The 23,852-nt window shown below is 44.2% G+C and overlaps 1 protein-coding gene across 9 annotated transcripts in view; it reads right to left on the bottom strand.

Annotated features, from left to right (window-relative positions):
* The window catches only part of herc1 (HECT and RLD domain containing E3 ubiquitin protein ligase family member 1), a 278,250-nt gene that overhangs the window by 155,151 nt on the left and 99,247 nt on the right, over positions 1–23,852 (bottom strand). For 8 of the 9 annotated variants that reach the window (XM_084337465.1, XM_084337470.1, XM_084337466.1 and 5 more), the window contains exons 22-26: positions 21,722–21,893; positions 14,858–15,200; positions 11,207–11,327; positions 2,298–2,349; positions 462–733 (exon numbers count right to left, since the gene is read on the bottom strand). In XM_084337465.1, coding sequence (XP_084193591.1) covers positions 462–733; positions 2,298–2,349; positions 11,207–11,327; positions 14,858–15,200; positions 21,722–21,893 — 960 coding nt within the window. The remainder of the gene's footprint in view (positions 1–461; positions 734–2,297; positions 2,350–11,206; positions 11,328–14,857; positions 15,201–21,721; positions 21,894–23,852) is intronic. The other variant, XM_084337468.1, reaches the window with a different exon arrangement.

The raw sequence follows: 23,852 nt of genomic DNA, 5'->3' as shown, positions 1-23,852 counted from the left end.
CCCCACCGGCTTCCCACCCTCTAACACTGCCAATTGTGTTGGTATGACGACCGACCAAGCCGGAGGTACCGCTGACAGCCGGATTCGATACCAGTGTCTCTGCGGTGGTAGACAGACGCTTAGTCTGCTGCGCTACCCGGCCGCCTTTATTATAGCATTTCTTGAGTATATCCCCAAGTCTGTCTAATGTCTAATGTCTTTTGTGTTGTTTGCTGTGTTTTTATTTTCTACTTGGTATCTTGTATTTTTTATTTATTAGTTCAGTTTTGGTCTGTATTTATTATTTATTATTATCTTGTCATTATTATTATTATTATTATTATTATTATTAATGCTGTTATTGTTGATGTTGATGTGTTGTCAAAAGAAAATTGAAAATAAAAAAAATCTGTGTGTGATTCTCCCTCAACAAACCCGGCGGCGACCTTCCTAAACTCCACGGCAGTCAGGAGAGAACTCACCTCCGCCCTGTTCTGCTGCTGCTCCATGGCCAGGATGGTGGCCTGGGGGCTGGTGGACATGCTCTCCTCTGGCTCCTTGAAGGCCGGCGCCAGGCCGATGTCGCCGCTGATGAAGCTGACCATGTTGTCGATGAGAGCGTGCACGCCCAGCGAGTGGCTGAGGTCCAGGTCGGACTCCTCGTAGGAGTAGGCCGAGCCGTAGCTCCTCTGGCGACTCAGCTTGGCCCGGAACCAGGAGTCGGCCAGGGAGTCCGGAGAGCTGTGGAGGAGGCCTGGGAGGAGCAGAGGGGAGCGGGGAGGAGCAGAGGGGAGCGGGGAGGAGCAGAGGGGAGCGGGGAGGAGCAGAGGGGAGCGGGGAGGAGCAGAGGGGAGCGGGGAGGAGCAGAGGGGAGCGGGGAAGACAGCTTTTCAGACACACAGGCCCCTGTAAGGATCTGCGTTACAGCAGACGGGATAAACGGTATTGGAAGCACTTTTAAAGAGGCGTGTAAATGCACTGCATTATTAGACTCAAAATGAGTTCATTCAAGAGCCAAAGTCCTGGTACTACATGCTGCCACAAGCCTTGATCAGCCATGAAGAACCTATCTACAACATTATGCATTGCTTTCCAATCCCAGACCATGAGGAAGAAATACTGCAGGGAGGAGAATTGAAATGGTAAGCGGGGCTTGGTGTGTCGTCCGCATGGCGACTGAAACCACTTCAGTTACGGTGTCTGGGGTGATTTCAAGTGGTGCCACTGCACCGATGCGTGATTTCAAGGTGCGACTAGTTGGTCAAATTAACTTGAGCACTGAGCGCAGGGCAAACCACCGTTCTTCATGATGAATGTGCCGCCAGCATCAATCAATGTGCACATTTACCCAGAACATTCCAAACAAAAAACAATAGCCCTTATCATAAAACACAACGTATGCATGAGTATGAGTCCGATTTTTCCGGTAAAAAAAAAGGAATTACGAAAGTTGGGATACTCATCTTCGATTCTGTGTTTCGCTCTCGATTGCAAAAGGTGTATAAGTAGGTGTAGCGTAGGGGGAAATAAAACATATGGAGGTATTGGATCGGGGCTCCTAGAGGGATGCCCTGTAACGTGAGTGAGGGATGGTACACTGGGTGACGGACGAGGAAGAAACATGCCATCGTTTACTTGCTTGGAGCTCCTCTTGTTTTTGGGGCTCAATTGCCCCAAAAGGAGCAAATAAACTATCCACACGGCAATCAGAAGACAGAAAGACAGGATGTCAACCACATTCATAAGGAGGCATAAGATATGATGAAAGACACTTAATAAAAGGGTGTAACGATATGCACGTTTTCAGCTTCAATACAAATTTCCGTTTTGAGGTAAATTTTTGATTTTCAAATCTTTATATGCATTGAATATATTCATACAACAGAGCTCTAAATATACATTATATATATACTAGGACTGTCGATCAATAAAAAAAAAAAAAAAATGTATTGCATGATTTGCTTGTGTTAATATTTATATAATATGTAGCAAAATGCACCTATAGTGTAGCGGCTGTGCTCATAAAGAAATTAACCTTCTGTAGTGTGGTAGTGAAAGGTTAACCTTCTGTAGTGTGGTAGTGAAAGGTTAACCTTCTGTAGTGTGGTAGTGAAAGGGTTAAACATTATGCTAATAGCAAGAAGCTATGGCATACCACCAGTTAAAGTTTAAACTGAGGGGGGAAAAAAGAGACCCAGGGAAGAGAAGGTGATACAGCTTTACATTTTTTATACATCGCATTGAAAGTAAATTGTTTTCGAATTTCGATTCTGTATGGAGATCGTTACACCCCTAATCATTAAACTGTTGTATTTTACCTCTTTTTTTATGAGAGAAAGCCAAGTCCAGGTCAACATTTCTCCTTCCACTCTGAAAGAGAAAAAAGAAAGACAAGGCATTACATCATTAAAATGATAACAGGGTTCCAGCCGGCATTGCAAAATGAAATTCAAGGACTTTCAAGTACTTTCCCAAGCACTATTTTTTATTTTTAACTCAATGGAGGCCAAACCCGAGATACGTCAGGTTAACTCGCCATGCATGCCAGACCAGAGATTTCTCGGGTTTTGGTTGTTTATTCCTTTATTCAATATTTGTATTCATTATTCATCCAGGGGCCTTGATGTTACCATAGGGAATGAGTCTGAGGTCGCCAAAGTGCAATACCGGCCGCATCCAGCTAGACGGCGGTATCAAGCACCCTTTGTAACCTTGTATCGTGGCCTGTGTAATGGCCAAATGTCTCCGGTTTCATTTTTCCTTGTCGGGCGAGGGGAGCGGTTCTCCCGGTTCCATTGAAGCGCGTCAAATATCCCCAATCCATATGTTGTGATGGGTTATGCCGTCGACCAAATGGACATCGGATGTACCAGATGGCGATCAAACAATTGGAATATTATTTTTGGAATATTATTTAGTGTTCAATACGAATGCCGTTACTGATAATCAAATAATCAGAAACGACCCCCCTCCCCCCCTTTCATAGATTCATGATGGAACATAATACCTATGATATAGATTTGATTTCGGAATAATAGCGTGTACAGGCAAGAAACGGCAACGTCTATAGTGGAATTGATGTATAAGGCTTGTTATGTGTACTTTTCACATGGTGGAGGGTATACTTACTGTCTGTGGTGTATATTCACATGGTGGTGGGTGTACTCACTGTCTGTTGCATTACATTGACATTGTGGTGTGAGCGTGGTGTCACTAATTGGTTTCTTGTAATTAACATGGTGGTTTTATGTAATTGAACACAGGTGTGGTGACGAGGCTCCACGCCCTATAAAGCAGACTGGGAGCATCGTCACTGCAGTGCTCTCTCACCTGTGCTCTCACCATTTTGCTTTTTGCCCAGTCATTTACTAGTATTGTATCCTGAACCAAGGAGGCTGGTGCACCCAGCTCTCCACTTTTGTCCTTTAAGAAATAGTTGATAAATATTGTTATTTTTGGTAAAAACGTGTCCGAGTTCCTTGTGTCCACCATTTTACAACCAAGTAGGGCTGGGCGATATGGCCTAAATATGATATCACGATATTTTCTGACCTTTCGGCGATACACGATACGCATCACGATGTTTTTCTTTTTTTCCCCAAACAATTCATTATGAGGCTTACCAAGACAGTATTTGAGTTTGCAAGCTAACATTAAAGACAAAATAAAATACCCATGCATTTAGCATTTTTATATTATATATTAGATTTAGATTATTGGATTATTAGATTATATATTGCATATATTTAGCAATGAGATATTATATAATTTAGATATGAAATATGATGAATCTAAAATGGGGGACCCTGATGTAAACAAGACGAAAGTCTTTCGCTGGTCTGCATCCCCTTAGCCCCTTTCGTGACTTTCGGTTTGCAAGCCTGTGGCTTTTGTGACCGGAGTCACTTGCCCACCCGCCCCGATCACCCAGTAGCGAAACGACCAAGCGTCGTCAAGGGGCTCGCGGTGTGTCAAGAATACATCAGATCTGAATTTCAAAGATACCCAGCGTACAATATGGGTCTAACACAGCTTCACGATGGGGTCTGGAAGCTCGGAGTTGCTAATAAACAGTTTAAAACATTGTTACTCGACGAGTGGTATTTACAGACCGAACGTCCATCTCCGCCGTTGGTGTCACAGCGCATGCGCACCATGCCGCGTTCACGTTACTGGGAAGAAGCGGAAGAACCAGAGGACATCTCGTTGCTACAACTAGGAAGCCTTCACGCTTTGACTCTATATATATATATATGGATGAAACGCCCACATCCATACTTCCGCAATTCGTGACGCGAAGTGGGAGATATGGGGTCTATAAAAGAATCCCATATGTCCTAGTAGGAATTACCACTAGGAGGCTGACGTGAATGGTTTTTCCCAGTCGGAAACTGGTTCTTCCGCTTCTTCCCAGTAACGTGAACGCGGCTTGGTGCGCATGCGCTGTGACACCAACGGCGGAGATGGACGTTCGGTCTGTAAATACCACTTGTCGAGTAACAATGTTTTAAACTGTTTATTAGCAACTCCGAGCTTCCAGACCCCATCGTGAAGCTGTGTTAGACCCATATTGTACGCTGGGTATCTTTGAAATTCAGATCTGATGTATTCTTGACACACCGCGAGCCCCTTGGCGACGCTTGGTCGTTTCGCTACTGGGTGATCGGGGCGGGTGGGCAAGTGACTCCGGTCACAAAAGCCACAGGCTTGCAAACCGAAAGTCACGAAAGGGGCTAGCATCCCCTTAACAATTGTATGTATTGAGCTGTACTGTACCCATTCTGCAATATGTTAATAAAGTTTTAAATCAATCAATCAATCAATCAATCAATAGGATTTTAGCATTTTTATGAAACTACTGTATATTTGTATGTCTCTAAATGTTTTGATGAATTGAAAATGGAGGACCCTTATGTAAAAAAGCCGAAAGTCTTTTTCTGGTCTTCATCCTCCAGTCAGTCCACTGTTGTTGTATTGAGCTGTACTGTATTGTACCCATTCTGCAATCGTTAATAACGTTCATTCGTTCAATCATTCAGCCGGCAACATAATAATTTTGATTGACAGTCGAGTCTGCCAATTACGTCACACCGCTTGTACCCGCCCTGCTGTTCTTAGCACCAATCGGCAAGCAGCGCTATTCTTTTTTTACTTCCTGAATGCCCTCCTTGATTTTAACGAGAGCTCAGCTCAACGACAACAACAACAGCTCACCGCAGCCGACGAGTGATTACTAGCGCACCGCAGCATGACAACGAGGCATAATGATTTTACTGCAACAAATGTTATAATAAAAGCCTTTCCATACATCTGTCTGATTGAAAACTTTATTAACAGACCGCAGAATGGGCACGCACAACTCGGCACGGACTGAGATATGAACAGTAACGCTTGCTATCTATGTCGTCATTGGACGTTGCTATGTTTGGGTAAATACGCTGATGTGTAACTATATAACGTGTAACTATATAATGTTGATGCCACAAAACGAATGCCTTTGTTAATCATACGTACTAACTTTGATGCAGTAGTGTGTGTGTGGGAGCGGCGTTGTTCAAAAGTTTGAACGGGGTGGACCAGATTGACGCGACACAATCCTCTTGGGCAAAACATCACGATATCCACGATACGTTAAAAAAGTGTATCGTTAATGAACTGTACCCCATATTTATATAATATCGTCATATCGCCCAGCCCTACAACCAAGGCCTACCGGGAAACAAGCCAAATTTCCTGTGACTGTTGAGGCCTTATGGTGCGTTCACGTCAGGTGGGAAGAAGCGGAAGAACCAGCTTCCGACTGGGAAAAGCCATTCACGTCAGCCTCCTAGTGGTAATTCCTACTAGGTCATATGGGAGTTTTTTATATACCCCGATATCTCCCACTTCGCGTCCCGAAACGCGGAAGTATCAACCATCATGGCAGCAAGCTTGATGGCGATGTCGGCAATACAAGGTAAATACAAATCAAAATTATCACTTTGATCACATAATCAGAATAATACAATCATACTGCTGTACTCTTCATATGAAAAACGAGCTATACTTGCTGCTGTTCGTCTACAGTTGATTTTAACGTAACTTGTTAACGACTTGTAGCAATAGGTTAGCAGTAGGCTAAGATCGCCATCTTGGATGTGGGCGTTTCCTCGAGTTAAACGCGTGAATGCTTCCTAGTTGTAGCAACGAGATGTCATCTGGTTCGTCCGCTTCTTCCCACCTGACGTGAACGCACCTTTAGGGCAAGTCATATATGCTTGGTTGTAACAAGGCTATAACTCAGCATTTCATGAATTACCCTAGACCGCTTTAAAACCATACTTATATTCACCACGATATAACACGGGAACGTATGGATGGAAAAATGCATATAAATTTCACATATTGAACGATAGATAGGTGATGTCAAATTGGCCATAGTATTGTATCCATAGCTATAATATAGAATATAGTTATAGCTCTACAAACAAGGTGACGCACTCCTATCTTTTAAAGCGTGGCCTTGCTACGATGGCCTTGCTACTAATAGCTGGCGCTGAATGAGTTAAAGGGCATTTAAAAGGATACAATTCACTTTTAAATGCGTTTTTTCTTTTATTGAAAATAAATCTAATCTAATATTTATGGCTTAAAACCAATTTCCGACAATTAGTTACACTTTAGATAAAAAAAATTCTATTTCTTGATTCAAAACAATTGTATCATAGATGGACAAAACGTTCAATGTGAATGGTTGATTTGAATTTCAATGACTTGTTAAGCACCTTGTTAAGAAATTGGCTGTTTTAAAGGAATTAGAGGCCTCGACTTCTTTTGGTAAAAAATCAAGCACTTTAACCTCTTAAGCCCGGAGCCTATTTTCTGAAAATCCGCCTAAAATACATACCCAAGTAAATGGAATATTGCTCCACTTCTACAAGGTCCATTTGCATATTATATTCTTGGTATCTAGGGACATCTATGGACCTCAGTGAATGTATTCCCAGTGTCAGAAATATTGTGTCTATTACTAGGCTTGCTTAAATTGTGATGAAACAAAGGAGAATATGAATTATGATTTTTCTTTGCATCTTTGACAGTGAATAACACCATGCTAATAATGACCAAACATTGAACTGCCACTGATTTCGTTCAGTACCCTCTTGAGATCATGTGTACAAAAAAGATCTAAGGAAATGAATAAAGGGAAGATGATTAAACAGAAGGTTCTGTAGATACAGTACTGAATTCTCCCATCCGGACCAATGCAATTTGAAATATTATTATAGAATATAGAATAGCAGGGCGGCTGAGTGGAGCAGTGGGCAAGGCGCTCGCCACTAACGCAGGAGATGCTGCTATCGAGCCCAGCTCTCGGCGTTGCTACCGGCTTGGCCGGCCGTCATACTAACACAATTGGCAGTGTTAGAGGGTGGGAAAGCCGGTGGGTGGGGATTGGACGTTGTGGACAGCGACTCCTACAGGTCGGTTGGGTGACGCCGGTGCGGCGGAAACAGGAAGTATCGGGGGCAGTGTGAGCCTCCCACGCATTACTCCTCGACACAGAGTTCGAGCTGCTGCGGTGAAAGGATGCGACAGGCTGCCTCCTCGTGTACCGGAGGGGACACGTGATGCAAGGCTTCTATCCTCACTACAGCCGACCAGTGGGAGGCATAGTCTAGCAACGTTCAAGACAGGGGAGGGAAGAATTGGAAATACGAAATTGGGATGGGAGAAAAATAGAAAAATGGGGAGAAAAAGTGGATACAAAAAAAAAGAATATAGAATAGCAGGCTTATAAATTTGGATTTAGTATCACCAGGTAGGGGTGGACGGTATAAACGGTATACGGTATAAACGGTATGAATTTGCTCTACGGTATGGATTTTGACTATACCGTGTAACCGGTAGAGAAGCTCTAAAATAGCAATGACGTCGTCGTCATGTAACCACAGCGCGACTATTTCAATCGCATTTGCCCCTAAAAATAGATCGAATTAGTCATAGATAATAGATATGTGCAAACTGGAAAAAGTTATTTAGGAGGCTTCGCGCAGTGGGCGCAGTCAACACGCAATTGTCATTTCATAATAACCACATATCACCGCGGCGCACAGCAAGTTTCAATTTCAGTTCCTGGCATTTTTAACCAGTGGAGAAAGGTAAGAGATCTTACCTATCGTTTTTCTTATATGAATTATTCTACGTTAATAAAACATACCTGGTGATCAACTACAGTTTGCTGTAAACATTATGATATGTGTGTAGTGTTATGATAACGACGGCTGCAGCGGAGCCGGGAGGACGGCTAGAGCAGCAGTGGATTTGCGAAATAGCATGCAGCTGCAGAGCCGCAGAGCCAGGGGCTCTTTCAGGTCTGGTCACAGGCCGCTCAACAGCGCCCCCCCACCCAACGGCTGAATTGCCCTGAATTGACCTGAAAGAGCCCCTGGCTCTGCGGCTCTGCAGCTACATATGCTTCTAGCAAAATCCAGTATCCAGCCCCGCTGTTGCAATGGGAGCAGCACGGAGTCTCGACTCGGGACTTATTTTATTTGGAATATAATGACTTTATACGCAAAAGTAGCCTAGTTTTAAGTTAAAATATTATAAATCTACATGCCTTGAGGATGTCATTCTTTATATAGCCTGCCTATCAGGCAAAAAAAATTATTCTAACGGACACACTGATACCGTGATATATACCGTTACCGTCTATGCTTCAAATTATACCGTGATATAAATTTTAGACCATACCGTCCACCCCTATCACCAGGCGTGCATAAGAACAGATAACGAAATCTACTGTACTTTTTTATTTTCACCAGGGTGCAACCGTTTTGAAACAAATTTCAGATCTAATTGTTGCTGCATGCTAACAATAGGGAAGAGAAACTAACTATTATCCCGAATAATAAGTTATTAAAAAAATGCATACAGAACTATGAACACCATAGATCCTTTCAGGAAGTGTAGTTTTGAAAAATTCCAACGCAGATCCAGAACTATGAATGTCATCTACAAAATGGCCACAAAATAACTACAATTCCCATGATTCAAGGTTTTCCAAAATGGTCGCCTCTCGCGAAATAAACAGACATTTCGAAAAGGAAAATCTATCTAATAACACCGAAACTAACGTATTGATGATAATATACATTATAAATGCTGTTGTGACATGGTTATGATGTTTATACTTGAATACGTTTGACAAAAAAAACGATACTTTTGTAGAACACTCTGGAGATATTGATTTATGACACAATGTAATTTCGGGTGGAAGAGGTTAAGCACTTCAAGGACCTTGTGCGAACCCTGTGACAAGATCGCTGTCAACTCTTGGCATGCACTTCATGACCAGGAAATATCTCAGTGGTGAGAATGTGTGCGTTTCAAGTTCTGTTTTATTTGTCACATAGAAGGTACATGTACATTATATATATATATATATATATATATATATATATATATATGTATATTTGTACTCCTGTTGGGGCCTCTTGGACCAGATCGACATTGTAAATATGAAACCTGTTCTTAAAGGTGACATGCATTATAAATGGCTTTTTTCAGTGTCTAGCATTGTATTATAGTAATAGTAGTTAGTATCAATGTGTCTGTGTCTCTAAATACCATATTGGCGGATTGCTGTCATTCAGGTCCGACCATTTCCTGCTCGATTTAATTACCGGTAGGTCATTCTGATTTGACTCGCAACGTGATGTCACGATGCGATGTACAGTCCCCTCCCCATCATATGTATATACTCTGTCAGGATCTAGGGGTAACAGTACTGTATATTGGAATACCGGTTATGTCACAAATGTATCAGTACTAAATACCTATATGTCCCTATGCCATAAATGTCATGTATGTTGTGTATGTCATAAATGTCTATATGAATTGAAAATGGGGGACCCTGATGGAAACAAGACAAACGTCTTTCTCAGGTCTGCATCCCCTTAACAATTGTATGTATTGAGCCGTACTGTATTGTACCCATTCTGCAATCTGTTAAATAAAGTTTTCATTCATTCATTCATTCATTCAGGATGGAGCGGATAGTGATCCGATTGGCTCTGTGGTTGGAGCCAATGCCCGCCCACAACCTAGGCAGCCCACACAGCGATAGCAGAGCGAGTGGAAAACTTCCTCAAACAGCAAGGCAGATAGTGTTACCTGACACCTCGACTGCACTCTGCGAGGGAGAGAGAGATAGAGAGAGCAGCATTTGTTTGTTTAGAGAGAGCGAGAGCGAGAGAGAGAGAGCACTGAGAGAAAGAAGGAGACTTGGTTATCTCACACATGCAGCTGTTTACACAGTGCTCCGTGTGGGTGGGTGTCTCTCTCTCTCTCTCTCTCTCTCTCTCTATCTGTCTGCCACTCGCAGACTGTGTGGATGACTGTCACTCAAAGTGCTTATGGGCGGAGCCAGGCCAACAGCCTGAATACCAAAGTGAGAAAAATGTGGCTTTTGAGTACTTGATTAGAAATATAAAACAATGATTTCTTTTTTTAATAAAACCTTACAGAGGTGTTCCATAGACTCACAGGAATTGTGTAAAGTTGCCCAAATAGTGCTAGGAATAGCAATGCATGTCCCCTTTAATGTTTTATCTGGCTAAATAAAGGTTAAATAAAATAGTGAAATGAGGGCGGCTAGGTGGTGCAGTGGGCAAGGCGCTCACCACCAATGCAGGAGAAAAAAATTAAAAAAAATAGTGAAATGCTTGGTTCTGTATGACCCTCCAGAGATTGTGCTTCGTGAAACAGAAAAAGATACAATAGAAAAAAATTATCTATATACAAAACAAAAATTTACAAAATGCAAACATGAGGTAGAAGAGGTATTCACAAATGTATTCGCAAATAAAGTAATTAAAACACTATAGAACATTGTAATGTTGAAGTGAGTGCAAATGTGTGAGAATAAATAGATAAAATACAGTAATGCAATGTACAATTATCACATGTGCGTATGTTTACATTTACATTACACATGTGCGTATGTCTGTGTGTATGTATGTGTATGTATGTATGTATGTATGTATGTATGTATGTATGTCTCTGTGTGTGTGTGCATGTATGTGTGTGTCTGTGTGTGTCTGTGTGTGTCTGTGTGTCTGTGTCTGTGTGTGTGTGTGTGTGTGTCTGTGTCTGTGTCTGTGTGTGTGTGTGTGTGTGTGTGTGTGTGTGTGTGTGTGTGTGTGTGTGTGTGTGTGTGTGTGTGTGTGTGTGTGTGTCTCACCAGAGCGTATCCTTCTTCATCAGACTCGGGCTGAGAGAGGTCAGACTCACTCCTGGACTTCATCAGTCTATAAGTGGAGCTGTTCTGCGCCCAACGGCTCTCTGTGCTGAGACTCTCACTCCTACAGACACAGACACGGACACAGACACACACATCTGATTAAATACAACAATTGAATAACAAATTAAACAATATTGCTGAACTTCAGTTTTATAATGTTAGCTACAGGTATGTTAGCGAGCTAGCTTAGCTGGTTGATGACAGCTAGGTTGTGTTTTCTCACTAATAGACCGGAATCGATGGACTCATGTACACGTTTCCGATGGCCGAAGAGCAAAACCTCCTATCTGAAAAAGTTACAAAAAGTGCTGTTTTATGAGATATATACAGAAGATATTCAAAGGAAGTTGATATTTACAAAACAGAAATACTATGAAGGGGGAGCAAAAGAAAGTAAACTGTTGGCGTATAAATTGAGAAAACAACAGGCAGAGAATTCAATTCATAAAATTAAAGACCCTCTGACTAACCTTATGTAACACAAACTAAGTGATATACAAAACTGTTTTGAAACATTTTATAAGAATTTATATTCCCAACCCCAATTTGACAAAGCAAAGATGGAGGAGTTCTTTAAGACAATTCATCTTCCTAAAATAACCAGTGAGCAGAGTAATCAGCTCGCAACTGAAATATCAGAGGAAGAAATTAGTTCAGCCATAGCTCATCTCAAATAAAGTAAGTCACCGGGACCTGACGGATTTCCTTCAGAGCGGTACAGACTAATGAAAGATTTGTTGATTCCTGTGCTGAAATCCACTTTTAATTGGGTCCTTAACGAGAGTAAGATACCCCCTCCTGGAGGGAAGCGGTAATCGCACTGATTCCAAAAGAGGGAAAGGATAAATCTGAATGTGGCTCATTTAGGCCGGTAAGTGTTCTCAACCAAGATTATAAGCTCTTTACGCATATACTGGCAAAGCGAATAGAGGGACTTTTACCACAAATCATCAGCCTAGATCAGACCGGTTTTGTTCGCCAAAAACGAACGCAAGACAACATCAGACGGACCCTACATGTAATTAATCATATAAAAGAGCATAATTTAGAGGCAGTGTTGGTGGGGCTGGACGCTGAAAAAGCCTTTAACTGTGTGAATTGGTGGGCGGCTACGTGGCGTAGTGGGCAAGGCGCTCGCCACAAAATGCTGGAAACGCTGGGCTCGTCAGTTCGAGCCCAGCGCTCCACATTTGCTTTCAGTTTAGCTGGTCGTCCGTACTAATACACATTGGCCGTATTAGGGGGTGGGAAACTGATGGGTGGGGATCGGGCGTTGTGGACAGCGACTCCTACAGGTCGGTTGGTGCGCTTGCGCAGTAGAATCAGGAAGTGTCGGGGGCAGCGTGAGCCTCCCACGCGTTACTCCTCGCCACTGAGAGATCGAGCTGCGCAGGTGAAAAGATGCGACTGCTGTTACCTCAAGTACCGGAGGGGACTTGTGCTATGTATGACTTAGTCCACATTGCAGCCGGCTTGTGGGAGGCAAGAAACAGCATCCGTGACAGGGGAGGGTTGAATTGGATGATACGAAATTGGGATGGGAGAAAAATATAGAAAATGGGAGAAAAAGTGGATAAAAAAAAAAAACTGTGAATTGGTAATTTATATACAGGGTTTTGGATACATTTGGCTTCCATAGCAGTTTTATTAAAACAATACAGGCTCTTTATGATAAACCAAGGGCAAGAATTAAGATAAATGGGACAGTGTCTAGTTCCTTTGGACTAGAACGCTGGACTAGGCAGGATTGTCCAATTAGTCCCATTTTATTGTTCGCAATTTTTATTGAACCCCTTAGTCAGTGGATTATACAGAATACAAATATTAAAGGGATAGATATGAAGGGGGTGAACAAAAAATTTCCTTATTCGCGGACGATGTATTAGTGTATTTATCAAGCACAGAACATTCGCTTAAACAGTTATTTTCGCTTTTAGAACAATATGAGTCATTCTCTGGGTATAAATTGAATGTAACGAAAACGCAAATTCTTAGTTTTAAATATAGCCCTTCAAGAAATATAAAGAGAACATTTTAATTACAATGGGAAGCAGAGGGCGGTTAGGTGGTCGAGCGGAGATTGCGTTCGTCACCAGCCCCGGAGCTGTGAGCTTGATTCGCCTGTTCGAATCCAGCTCACAGCTCCGGGGTTGTCACCAGCTTGGCTGGCCGTCTGCACTGATACAATTGGCTGTATCAGAGGGTGGGAGAAGCTGGCGGGGTGGGTCCGGGTCGTTGTAAACAGCGACTCCTACAGTTCGGTCGGGGCGCCTGCTAAGCGCGGATTGGACGTGAGGGGGATAGTGTGGTCCTCCCACACGCTACGCCCTCTCAATGAGAATCCGCGCTGCCAGGTGAAAAGAAGCGGTGATTGGCTGGACGTGTGTCGGAGGAAGCACGTGGTAGCCTCCACTCTCCCAAATGATCTGACTGTGGGGGGTAAAGCGCAGCGACCAGGAAGGGACTGGGAATTGGCATACGACTAACATTGGGATGGGAGAAAATCGGAGGAAAATGGAGGGGGAAAAAGACAAAAAAAAAATAAAAAAATAAACAATGGGAAGCAGAATCCATGAGATATTTGGGAGTAAATATACCAAAAGATTTGTCAAAATTGTTCGCCATTAACTTCCTCACCTTGAATCAAAAGATTAAAAAAGATATAAGGAGATGGGATCCAATACCTCTTCTGAATTTTGGATCGCGAATTGAATCGGTAAAAATGTATATTTTGCCGAGATTGCTCTATCTCTTCCAGGCCCTTCCTCTAGACCTACCTGACCAAACATTTCAGGAATGGGACAAACTTATTTCAAGGTACATCTGGCAAGGGCGCAGACCTAGAATTAGATACAAGAGTCTACAACTAGCAAAAAGCAGGGGAGGGGTTGCACTCTCATGTTTGAAGGACTATTATATTACAGCCCAATTAAGACCAATGACGTGTTGGTGTAATCCAGAATATTTTGCCAGGTGGAAGGAGATTGAGCATGGAGAAAATCAATAAAAAGAGAATAAAAAAACTAAAAAAAACTTGCTGTTTTCTTGCAGAATGAAATTTTTTAAGGATACCAATACAATACACTGTTTTTGGACTATATTACTATATTATGTTAACAATACCGACCATGTACCGTTCCGATCCCCTCTTGCAGTTGCAATAATTAAGGCTGTCAAAGTCAACGCGTTATTAACGCACAATTCTTTTAACGCCACAATTTTGTTTTAGCGCACGACTAACGTTTAAAAAATATAATATATATATATATATTTAATTTGCGATTAATCGTGAGTTAACTATGGACAATCATGCGATTAATCAGATGAATACTTTTATTTTTTTGCGTTTATCGCTTTTCTGGTCAAGCATGACCGACAGAAACAGGTTGAAATGGGATGTAGAGTAGGGGAAGACATTCTGAGAAATGACGGCGGGTCCGGGAATCGAACTTGTGTCCCCCAGATCCGTGACGAGCACGGTTTTCCCCGACGCAGAAATAGCGCCGAGATATGCGGTGAGCTACGGGAGCTCCCCCAGATGAAATACTTTAATCGATTAACAGCCTTAGTAATAATGTGTTTGGTTCTGACCTGGTCATGAAGCCCAGGCCCTCCTGGGTTCCTCCTCCGCTGGCCAGCTGGGCGTGGTGGCCCTCCTCCTGGTTCTGCTTGGCCAGCTCCCTCAGCACCGGGCTCACGCCCAGCACCAGCAGGGCACAGCGGTGGATCACCGAGTTGCAGGCCGCCGTGTACAGGTCCTGTCCCTCGGGGAGACCCACGCTGTCCCTCCTCTCTTCCTCCTGAGACGGGGCGGGGTCCTCCTCTCCCCCTCGGGACCCGGTGCTGTGGCCCAGGCCCGTGGTGCTGCTGCTGGCCCGCTCTCTCTCCCGGCTGCGAGCCGCCTCCCGCGCTGAGAGGAAACATTGAAAGATTTCTGTGTTGTGCGACACGAGCGTGCACACACACAGACACACACATACGTAGAAGACACACACACACACACGCACACGGCATTGTGTTAGAAGAGAAGCTGCGGCCGTATATAGTGCGCTAGTGCGTTACACCTATGATGCAACACTAAATCACATCAAAAAGCCTAGTCTTGTTTACCGCCACCACTGAACCACTGATCATTAGAGTCCACAGATCTGAATAAAGTTGAATAGTATTTGATTAGGGCGTTACTACGAGGCCTTGTACATCTATTGTGAAAACTGGTGATAGCAGTGCCGTGTCAAAGAGCAATGTTACATGTTGATGTTAGGTATAGCAATTGATGGTCAGGGTGTGGGGAATGGAAAGTTATAAGCTTAGCTTCTTCCATCCCCCTTTTCAAACCATTAACGTAGTGTCTGTTGTTACTGTTGTCTATTGCAGTGGTTCCCAAAGTGGGGTCAGTCGCGAGCCACCGCGGGGGGGTTGCCAGATGATTAAAAAAAATAAAAATAAAAATATGCAGTCAGGCCACTGAACTTAGAAGCAGGCCAGGCCAGTGTTTCTAGTTGCAGCAGCGCAATAGTTAACGTCACGGTGACCAATTGCAGCCACTCTTATTGTCTGGGACCAAATACGGCCACGCCCCACTCCCAGCAAAAAGTGGGAATCTCTAGAATGGGTTTGGGGCGGCGCTGTATACGGAAGTAGCTCTCAAGGTGACGATTAGACAACACTTTTTTGTTGTCAGTAGATGGCAGCATTGGTTTAAAATTAAAGGCTGAAAATGTTGAGAACTACAACACTGCATTTCCCAAGAGCGTTAGCACAGGTCGCAGGTCACTGGGATGGGTCTATATTCTCCGACGTGATCTGAACGCGTGTACCTGTTCCGAACTATTACTGCAACCTCGGTATAGCGACCGCGAATGGCCAACTAATTATCTTAACAAAAGTGCGCTGGTAGCATTACATATGTTGTCTAAAGGGGGACATATGGTACAATTTAAGATTCTAATGATAATCGGCATATAAAGGACAAGATAAAGCATCGTTAATTTGTAAGAAACCTCAATGAAAACGGCGCAGGGTGCTATTGTTATGAAAATGTGATAGAATCCTATAAAAATGTGGACGCACTTGGCCTACGTTCCGTTAGATAACCTAGGTGGGGAACAACTGCAACTCACACAAGTTGGAGAACTATCTCTCTCTCTCTCTTGCTCACACACACACACAAAGGGAGCCGCATGTGATTGGTGGAGGCGGGACCCTTACAAAAAACTAAAAAAATCCATCAAAATCAGTGTTGTTGCTAATCATTGACACATGCTAGCCTGTAATAATCCCCCCCAGAAAAATCTACTTTGCATTTGATATATTGCAAATATATGCCATCACACACACTGGCATTTAAAGGGTCAGAATTATAAAATGAATATGTGGTGTTATGATCAGGGCTGAAGTTGAATAAAAGATTGTATTATTTTCAATCTGACTAAAAATCCATCAAAATCAGTGTTGTTGCTAATCATACATATGCTAGCCTGTTTTTTAACAAAAAACTAAAAAAAAAATGTACCTCCTATAATAGTGGGGGTCGCGGCTCTCTGACAGTTATTTCGGGGGTCGCGGCCTGAAAACTTTGGGAACCCCTGGTCTATTGTATTGTTTTGTGGTGGTTATTGTACTGTTTTGAGGTTGTCTTGTATTGCAGTGGTTCCCAAAGTCGGGGTCGCGACCCAAAGGTGGGCTGCGAGCAGCCACGGATGGGCCGCGAGATGATTTAAAAAAAAAAAAAAAAAAAGAAAAAAAAACATTTTTTTTATTTTTTATTTTTTTATTTAATTTTTTTTTGTCAGGCCACTGAACTTAGAAGCAGGCCAGGACAGTGTTTCTAGTTGTATTCAAAAATTCTATTCTATTGTATTCTAAAATGTGACTATATGGTTTTATATTAACTTAATAAATAAACAAAAACGAAAAATCTACTTATTTCAACGAACATTTCAAACTAAATAACAGATTATGCACATAAAACGCTGAAAACAACCGAAGCAACAATAGTATTTTAATGAGGCTATTATTATTATCATTATTATTTTGCAACAAGTTAGCCCTCTCATAAATAGCACATATAAATGAATAACTAACTTGAACTAACTTAATAGGATTGAAGTGATATTTGGCTTAAAAAATCGGTCGCCTGGCAAAAAAAAAAAAAAAAAAAGCCAGACGATGTGCATTGGGCCGCGGCTCTCTGACGCCTTATTTTCTGGGCCCCGGCCTGAAAAGTTTGGGAACCCCTGTTGTATTGTATAGGTTGCATGGTTTGTAGGGGTGTAACGATGCATCGAAATGCATTGATTCTAATGTGACGATTCAACTGCATCGATTTGAAAATGATAGAATCGATAATAGAAATTAATCAAAATTTTAAAAAGAATCTTTTTTTTTAATGTTTTTTTGTGTGTGTGTATTGTTTTTATTGACCTATAGTCCATTCATGCTGAGTGAATCAGTTCCCCCAGCCACATTTGTGTACTAAATTTATTTTGGGGAATTAACTGATCGAAAATGTATCGAATCGAATCGTGGTCAAATGAAGAGATTTCACGATGCATTGAATCGCTGCCTGAAGAATCGTAATTGAATTTAATCGTTGTGAGGTCGCATCGTTACACTCCTAATGGTTTTAAATAAATAAATGAAACTGCGACCTCTCCCTGTTGGGGCCATGCGACCTCTCCCTGTTGGGGCCATGTGACCTCTCCCTGTTGGGGCCATGCGACCTCTCCCTGTTGGGGCCATGTGACCTCTCCCTGTTGGGGCCATGCGACCTCTCCCTGTTGGGGCCATGTGACCTCTCCCTGTTGGGGCCATGCGACCTCTCCCTGTTGGGGCCATGTGACCTCTCCCTGTTGGGGCCATGCGACCTCTCCCTGTTGGGGCCATGCGACCTCTCCCTGTTGGGGCCATGCGACCTCTCCCTGTTGGGGCCATGCGACCTCTCCCTGTTGGGGCCATGCGACCTCTCCCTGTTGGGGCCATGCGACCTCTCCCTGTTGGGGCCATGTGACCTCTCCCTGTTGGGGCCATGCGACCTCTCCCTGTTGGGGCCATGCGACCTCTCCCTGTTGGGGCCATGCGACCTCTCCCTGTTGGGGCCATGCGACCTCTCCCTGTTGGGGCCATGCGACCTCTCCCCGTTGGGGCCATGCACCCCTCTCTGTTGGGGCCATGTGGCCTCAAAATGGTCCAGCACTCTGCAGCTAGGTTCCTTACCGGCACCAGAAAGAGAGAGCACATCACACCAGTCCTAGCCTCCCTACACTGGCTCCCAGTCCCACTTAGAATAGACTTCAAAAGCCTCCTCCTCACCTTTAAGGCACTATCGGGTGCAGCACCCCTATACATCACCGAGCTCATCACCCCCTACGCAGCACCCAGGTCACTAAGATCCTCCAACCAGGCTCGGCTGGTCCCCCCCCCCGCCCGCACCAGACTCAAAAAGAAAGGCGATCGCTCCTTCAAGGCCGTGGCCCCCAAGCTATGGAACCAGCTTCCCCTGGAGATCCGATCTGCCCCCTCGCTGGAGACATTTAAGGCCCGTCTAAAAACCCACTTCTATTCCCTGGCCTTCAATAAACCCTGATTCTCCCACACCCTCATGTAATTTTATCCTGCCCCCTCCCTCTTGTATCTCTTCTTATGCTCCTCTGTCCCCTGTACTTTGTGTTCCCATATCGGTGTGTTGTCCTACTGTCCTATTCTCTGAATGTACTGTCTTGTCCTGCTGTGCCTTTTTGTATTTTTGTATTTGTGTATTTTATATTAGGACATTGATTTTAAGCTTTGATTGTACAGCACTTTGGTTGGCTCTTGTGCTTTTAAATGAGCTATATAAATAAATTACTTGACCTCTCCCTGTTGGGGCCATGCAAGTTCAAGTTCTTTAATAGTTGTCATACAGAAGTACAGAATACTTTCATACAAAATGCTTCTTACTGTTACGCTCCAGAGACTGTGCTAGACAAGATAGTATCAAATAACATAATAACATAATATAGCATGAATTTAGAAGAAGAATGAGGTCACAGTTGTTCGGTATAGACATATGTACAATGTTCTGAGTTACCATATAATATACAATACACAATACTATGCAGTGTACTAATGTACAGTACTATCTAGTGCAAAGCAGAAATGGGATGAGGTACAATTTTAGGTACAATTTACAGTAAGGTGTACGAGTTGTAGTGCAATCCTTCATCCATAAATATAAAGTGTGGGGAGTGGGTGCTACAGTGTGTTTGTTTAAAGTGGGTGTGTGCTATAAAGTGTGTGTAGTGGGTGCTACAGTGTGTTTGTTTAAAGTGAGTGTGTGCGTGTGGATGTGTGTGCTATGTGTGTTTGGTGGTTGTTGTTGTGTAGTGTTCATTCATTGTTCGTTTAGCAGCCTGATGGCCTGGGGATAGAAGCTACTTCTGAGTCTTTCTGTGCTCGCCTTGAGACTCCTGTGTCGCTTGCCTGTTGGCAACTAGAGAGTGAGAGCGAGCGAGAGCGTGTGTGTGTGTGTGTGTGTGTGTGTGTGTGTGTGTGTGTGTGTGTGTGTGTGTGTGTGTGTGTGTGTGTGTGTGTGTGTGTGTGTGTGTGTGTGTGTGTGTGTGTGTGTGTGTGTGTGTGTGTGTGTGTGTGTGTGTGTGTGTGTGTGTGTGTGTGTGTGTGTGTGTGTGTGTGTGTGTGTGTGTGTGTGTGTGTGTGTGTGTGTGTGTGTGTGTGTGTGTGTGTGTGTGAGAGAGAGAGCCCACACTTTGCGTAGTGGGCGTGTCAACAGTGTTGTCACGGTTTATAAACAATTTTCCATGTTCAGTCATGTAATATTATATTCCATTACTTTTCCTGATATTTTACATGTTTGCCACGGCATCGTTTCAGAACCGGTATTGTGATACTTATGGCTGGTATCGGTATCAAAAAGTAAAAATGTTGGTATTGTGACAACACTAGCATGCATACTGACTAGCGAGAAAGCAGGTACCAGTGCATGTGAGCGGATCGGCGTGTTCCGCTCCGCTAATGGCTCATGTTGACCCCGCCCCCAAGTCGCTCTCCGCTCGCTCACCTTGAATCGAGCGCTCCCCGCTCCACATCGCTCGGCAGAATTTTATAATTTTTTTGGAGCATGATGTAAATTTGCTTGATTTGACCAAACTACAACAGTCTACACCCCCTGGGCCCCTTAACAATTGTTTGTATTGAGCCGTATTGTAATTGTACCCATTCTGCAATGTTAAATAACGTTGTTTATCCATTCACTAGCTCTACTAAGCGATGATAGCTAGCCTAGCCACAATGCTATGGTCGCTGCCATTAACGTTAGCATGTAAGCTAACGACAACAACAATGGCGTCATATACTTTTTCTAACAGGATGTGAGTGACGGTTCACCCTTCTCATTGGTTGAAAATGGCCTTCATGTTTGTACATCGCCATCTGTTGTACTACATGTATATTACATCAGTGTTAAACCACTGTGAGCGGCCCGGAGTGGATTGGAGCGGAGGAGAACTCTCGCTCCGGACGTCGCGCCGACCCATTTTAAAACCCACTCCTCGCTCACGTCAAAACCACCCGCTCCGCTCCTCGCTCCGATCCGCTCACATGCTCTGGCAGGTACCTAGGTATAATGGGCGTTTTCCCCCCCGACTACTATTAACCATTTCACTACGACACTACCAAATGGTTAACCCTTTCACTGCGACAATACAGAAGGTTAACCCTTTCACTACCACATGACAAAGGTGTTAACCCTTTCACAACCACACCACAGAAGGTTAACCCTTTCACTACCACACTACAGACCGTTAACAGTCTGTAGTGTGGTAGTGAAAGGTTAACCTTCTGTAGTGTGGTAGTGAAAGGTTAACCTTCTGTAGTGGGCGGCTGGGTAGCACAGTGGACTAAGCACTCGCCTACCACCGCAGATACTCTGGGATCGAATCCAGCTGGCAGCGGTACCTCCGGCTTGGTCAGTCGTCCCTACTAACACAATTGGCAGTGTTAGCGGGTGGGAAGCCGGCGGGGTATGTGTCCTGGTCATTGTAAACTGCGGTTCCTACTGGTCGGTCGGTCGGGGCGCCTGTTGGGAGGGGATCGGGGGGAAATAGCGTGAACCTCTGCACGCGTTACATTCCCCCAGTGAGAGTCCTCACTGTCAGGTGAAAAGAAGCGGCTGGTTGACTCCACATATATCGGAGGAGGCATGTGGTAGTTCTACACCCTCCCTAGGCCGACAGTGGGGCAATGTGCGCAACGACCAGGAAGTGAATTGGCATAACGACTAAATTGGGATGGGAGCAAAATACAGAAGTGAGAAAAAAATAAGTATAAAAAATGAGGCTAAAACAAACAATAACCTTGAAGAGTCACATAGTCTACAAGCTGTTCCAGAGGCAGCTCCACTCGATCGAGACAACCTCCCCGGAACACATTCACCGCAGCCAGGCGTGGAGCACTTACTGCCAGCGGTCATGACCTCGTGCTCCCTCTCCTCCTCGTCTTCGTCCTGCTCCTGGTGGCCCTCCTCCCGCTCGCGGTCGGCATGCTCCTCCAGCTCCGCCTCCTCATCGATGGTGCGCGTGAACGAGTGCTCCTGGGGGTCCATCTCCAGGGAGTCTTGATTGTCTGAAATCTGAGCAGGCACATTGAAAGGCCACTCATGCGTTGGTTTATAATCGTCGTTTAAGGAGGTATCTGATGGAGATTTATCCATAGTTAGGCACTATAGAGCACAGCATATAGAGCACTATATCTGAGATATAGCTTAGCTGCATAAACTATAAAGATAACATTCTGAAGTCAAAAAAGGAAAATCACTTTTAGTACTAATTAAATGGAGTAACAGAGGTCTGAACTTGAACTTGTGTACTAAAATGTTTCTGTAGTGGTTGCAAGATTCCATATTCCAATATTCCAGCATAGAGGTATAAGCTGGAAAACACAGCGGTTCCATAGCCTGAAGTCGTATGTAGTACAGGTCCAAATTCGATAAGAATCCGTTCAGAAAAGGGTTTTTCCAAATGTCAAACCCTGGATGACACAGAATATAAAATCATTACTACGAGCCAGGAATGCAGCATATAGATCAGGTGACACCAATGCATACAGCGCAGCGAGGTCAGACCTGAAAAATGGAGTCAGATCTGCCAAGCTGTTATACAAGACCCGCATTGAAGCCCACTTCAACAGCGCCTCAAACCCCCGGCAGGTATGGGAGGGTGTCAGCAGGGATATATCGGACTACAAGGGAAGAACATCCCCCCCTGGCAACAGCAGCGCCCCCCTAGCGGAGGAGTTAAACAACTTTTATGCACGTTTTGACAGGGACAACAAGGACCCGGTGTTGCCCCCTCTCCCCTCCGACGGCTCCACCATAGTCCTGAGCACTCATGAGGTCAGACTCAGTCTACGAAATATCAACACAAGGAAGGCGGCTGGGCCTGATGGAGTCCTGGGACGGGTGCTCAAGGACTGTGCGGCTGAACTAGACCCAGTTCTCACCACCATCTTCAACCTGTCTCTGGGCTCATCCTGGGTCCCCGCATGTCTCAAGGCAGCAACAATAGTCCCGGTTCCCAAGAAACCTAAAGTCACCGGCCTGACTACAGACCTGTGGCACTCACCCATATCGTCGCAAAATGCGTTGAGAGACTGGTCATGAAACACATTAAAGCATCCATACCACCATCATTAGACCACAACCAGTTTGCCTACCGGAAGAACAGGTCAACAGAGGATGCTATTGCCATTGTGTTACACACTCTTCTGGAACATCTAGAGCACAGGCACACATATGGAAGACTCCTTTTTGTTGACTTTAGTTCAGCTTTCAATACTATTCTACCCAACAAGCTTCACAGTAAACTACACAAACTCGGACTGAACACCACCATGCAATTGGATCTTGGACTTTCTTACAAATCGCACACAACATGTCAGGCTTGACAAGCACACATCCCCCACCCTGCCCATTAGCACCGGGGCCCCTCGGGGGTGTGTACTCAGCCCACTTCTCTACACTCTTTTCACCCACGACTGTTGCTCCTCCTCTCCATCTAACCTCATAGTTAAATTTGCAGACGACACAACAGTACTTGGCCTCATCAAAGGGAATGATGAGACCTCATACAGGAGGGAGGTTGAACGACTAGTGGAGTGGTGCGATGGTCATAACCTCTCAACCCCACGAAGACCAAGGAAATGATCATCGATTTCCGCAGGACTGGTGACCTCAGCCACTCTCCACTCCTCATTGGAAGTGAGGAGGTGGAGAGGGTTTCAAAATTTACGTTTCTGGCCGTGACTATGTCTGATGACCTGTCCTGGGGGATCAACATTACCTCTGCTGTGGCATGTGGGGAAAGCACAGCAGTGCCTTTTCTATCTGCGGAAACTTAAATTGGCTAAACTCCCACAGGGACTGAAGGCCAACTTCTATCACTGCACAGTAGAGAGTGTGCTCACCTACGGACTACTGGTGTGGTTCTCCAGCTGCACCAGGGCAGAGAAGGAGGCCCTCCACAGAGTGGTCAAGGCTGCGAGGAGGATCACTGGAGCTAGCCTTCCAGATATCTCCACAGTCTTCACCTCC

The sequence above is a fragment of the Notolepis coatsorum genome, assembly GCF_963971535.1.
Source record: "Notolepis coatsorum genome assembly, chromosome: 20".
In the NCBI taxonomy this organism is placed as follows: Eukaryota; Metazoa; Chordata; class Actinopteri; order Aulopiformes; family Paralepididae; genus Notolepis; species Notolepis coatsorum.
This window is presented reverse-complemented; position numbering and strand designations above follow the sequence as displayed.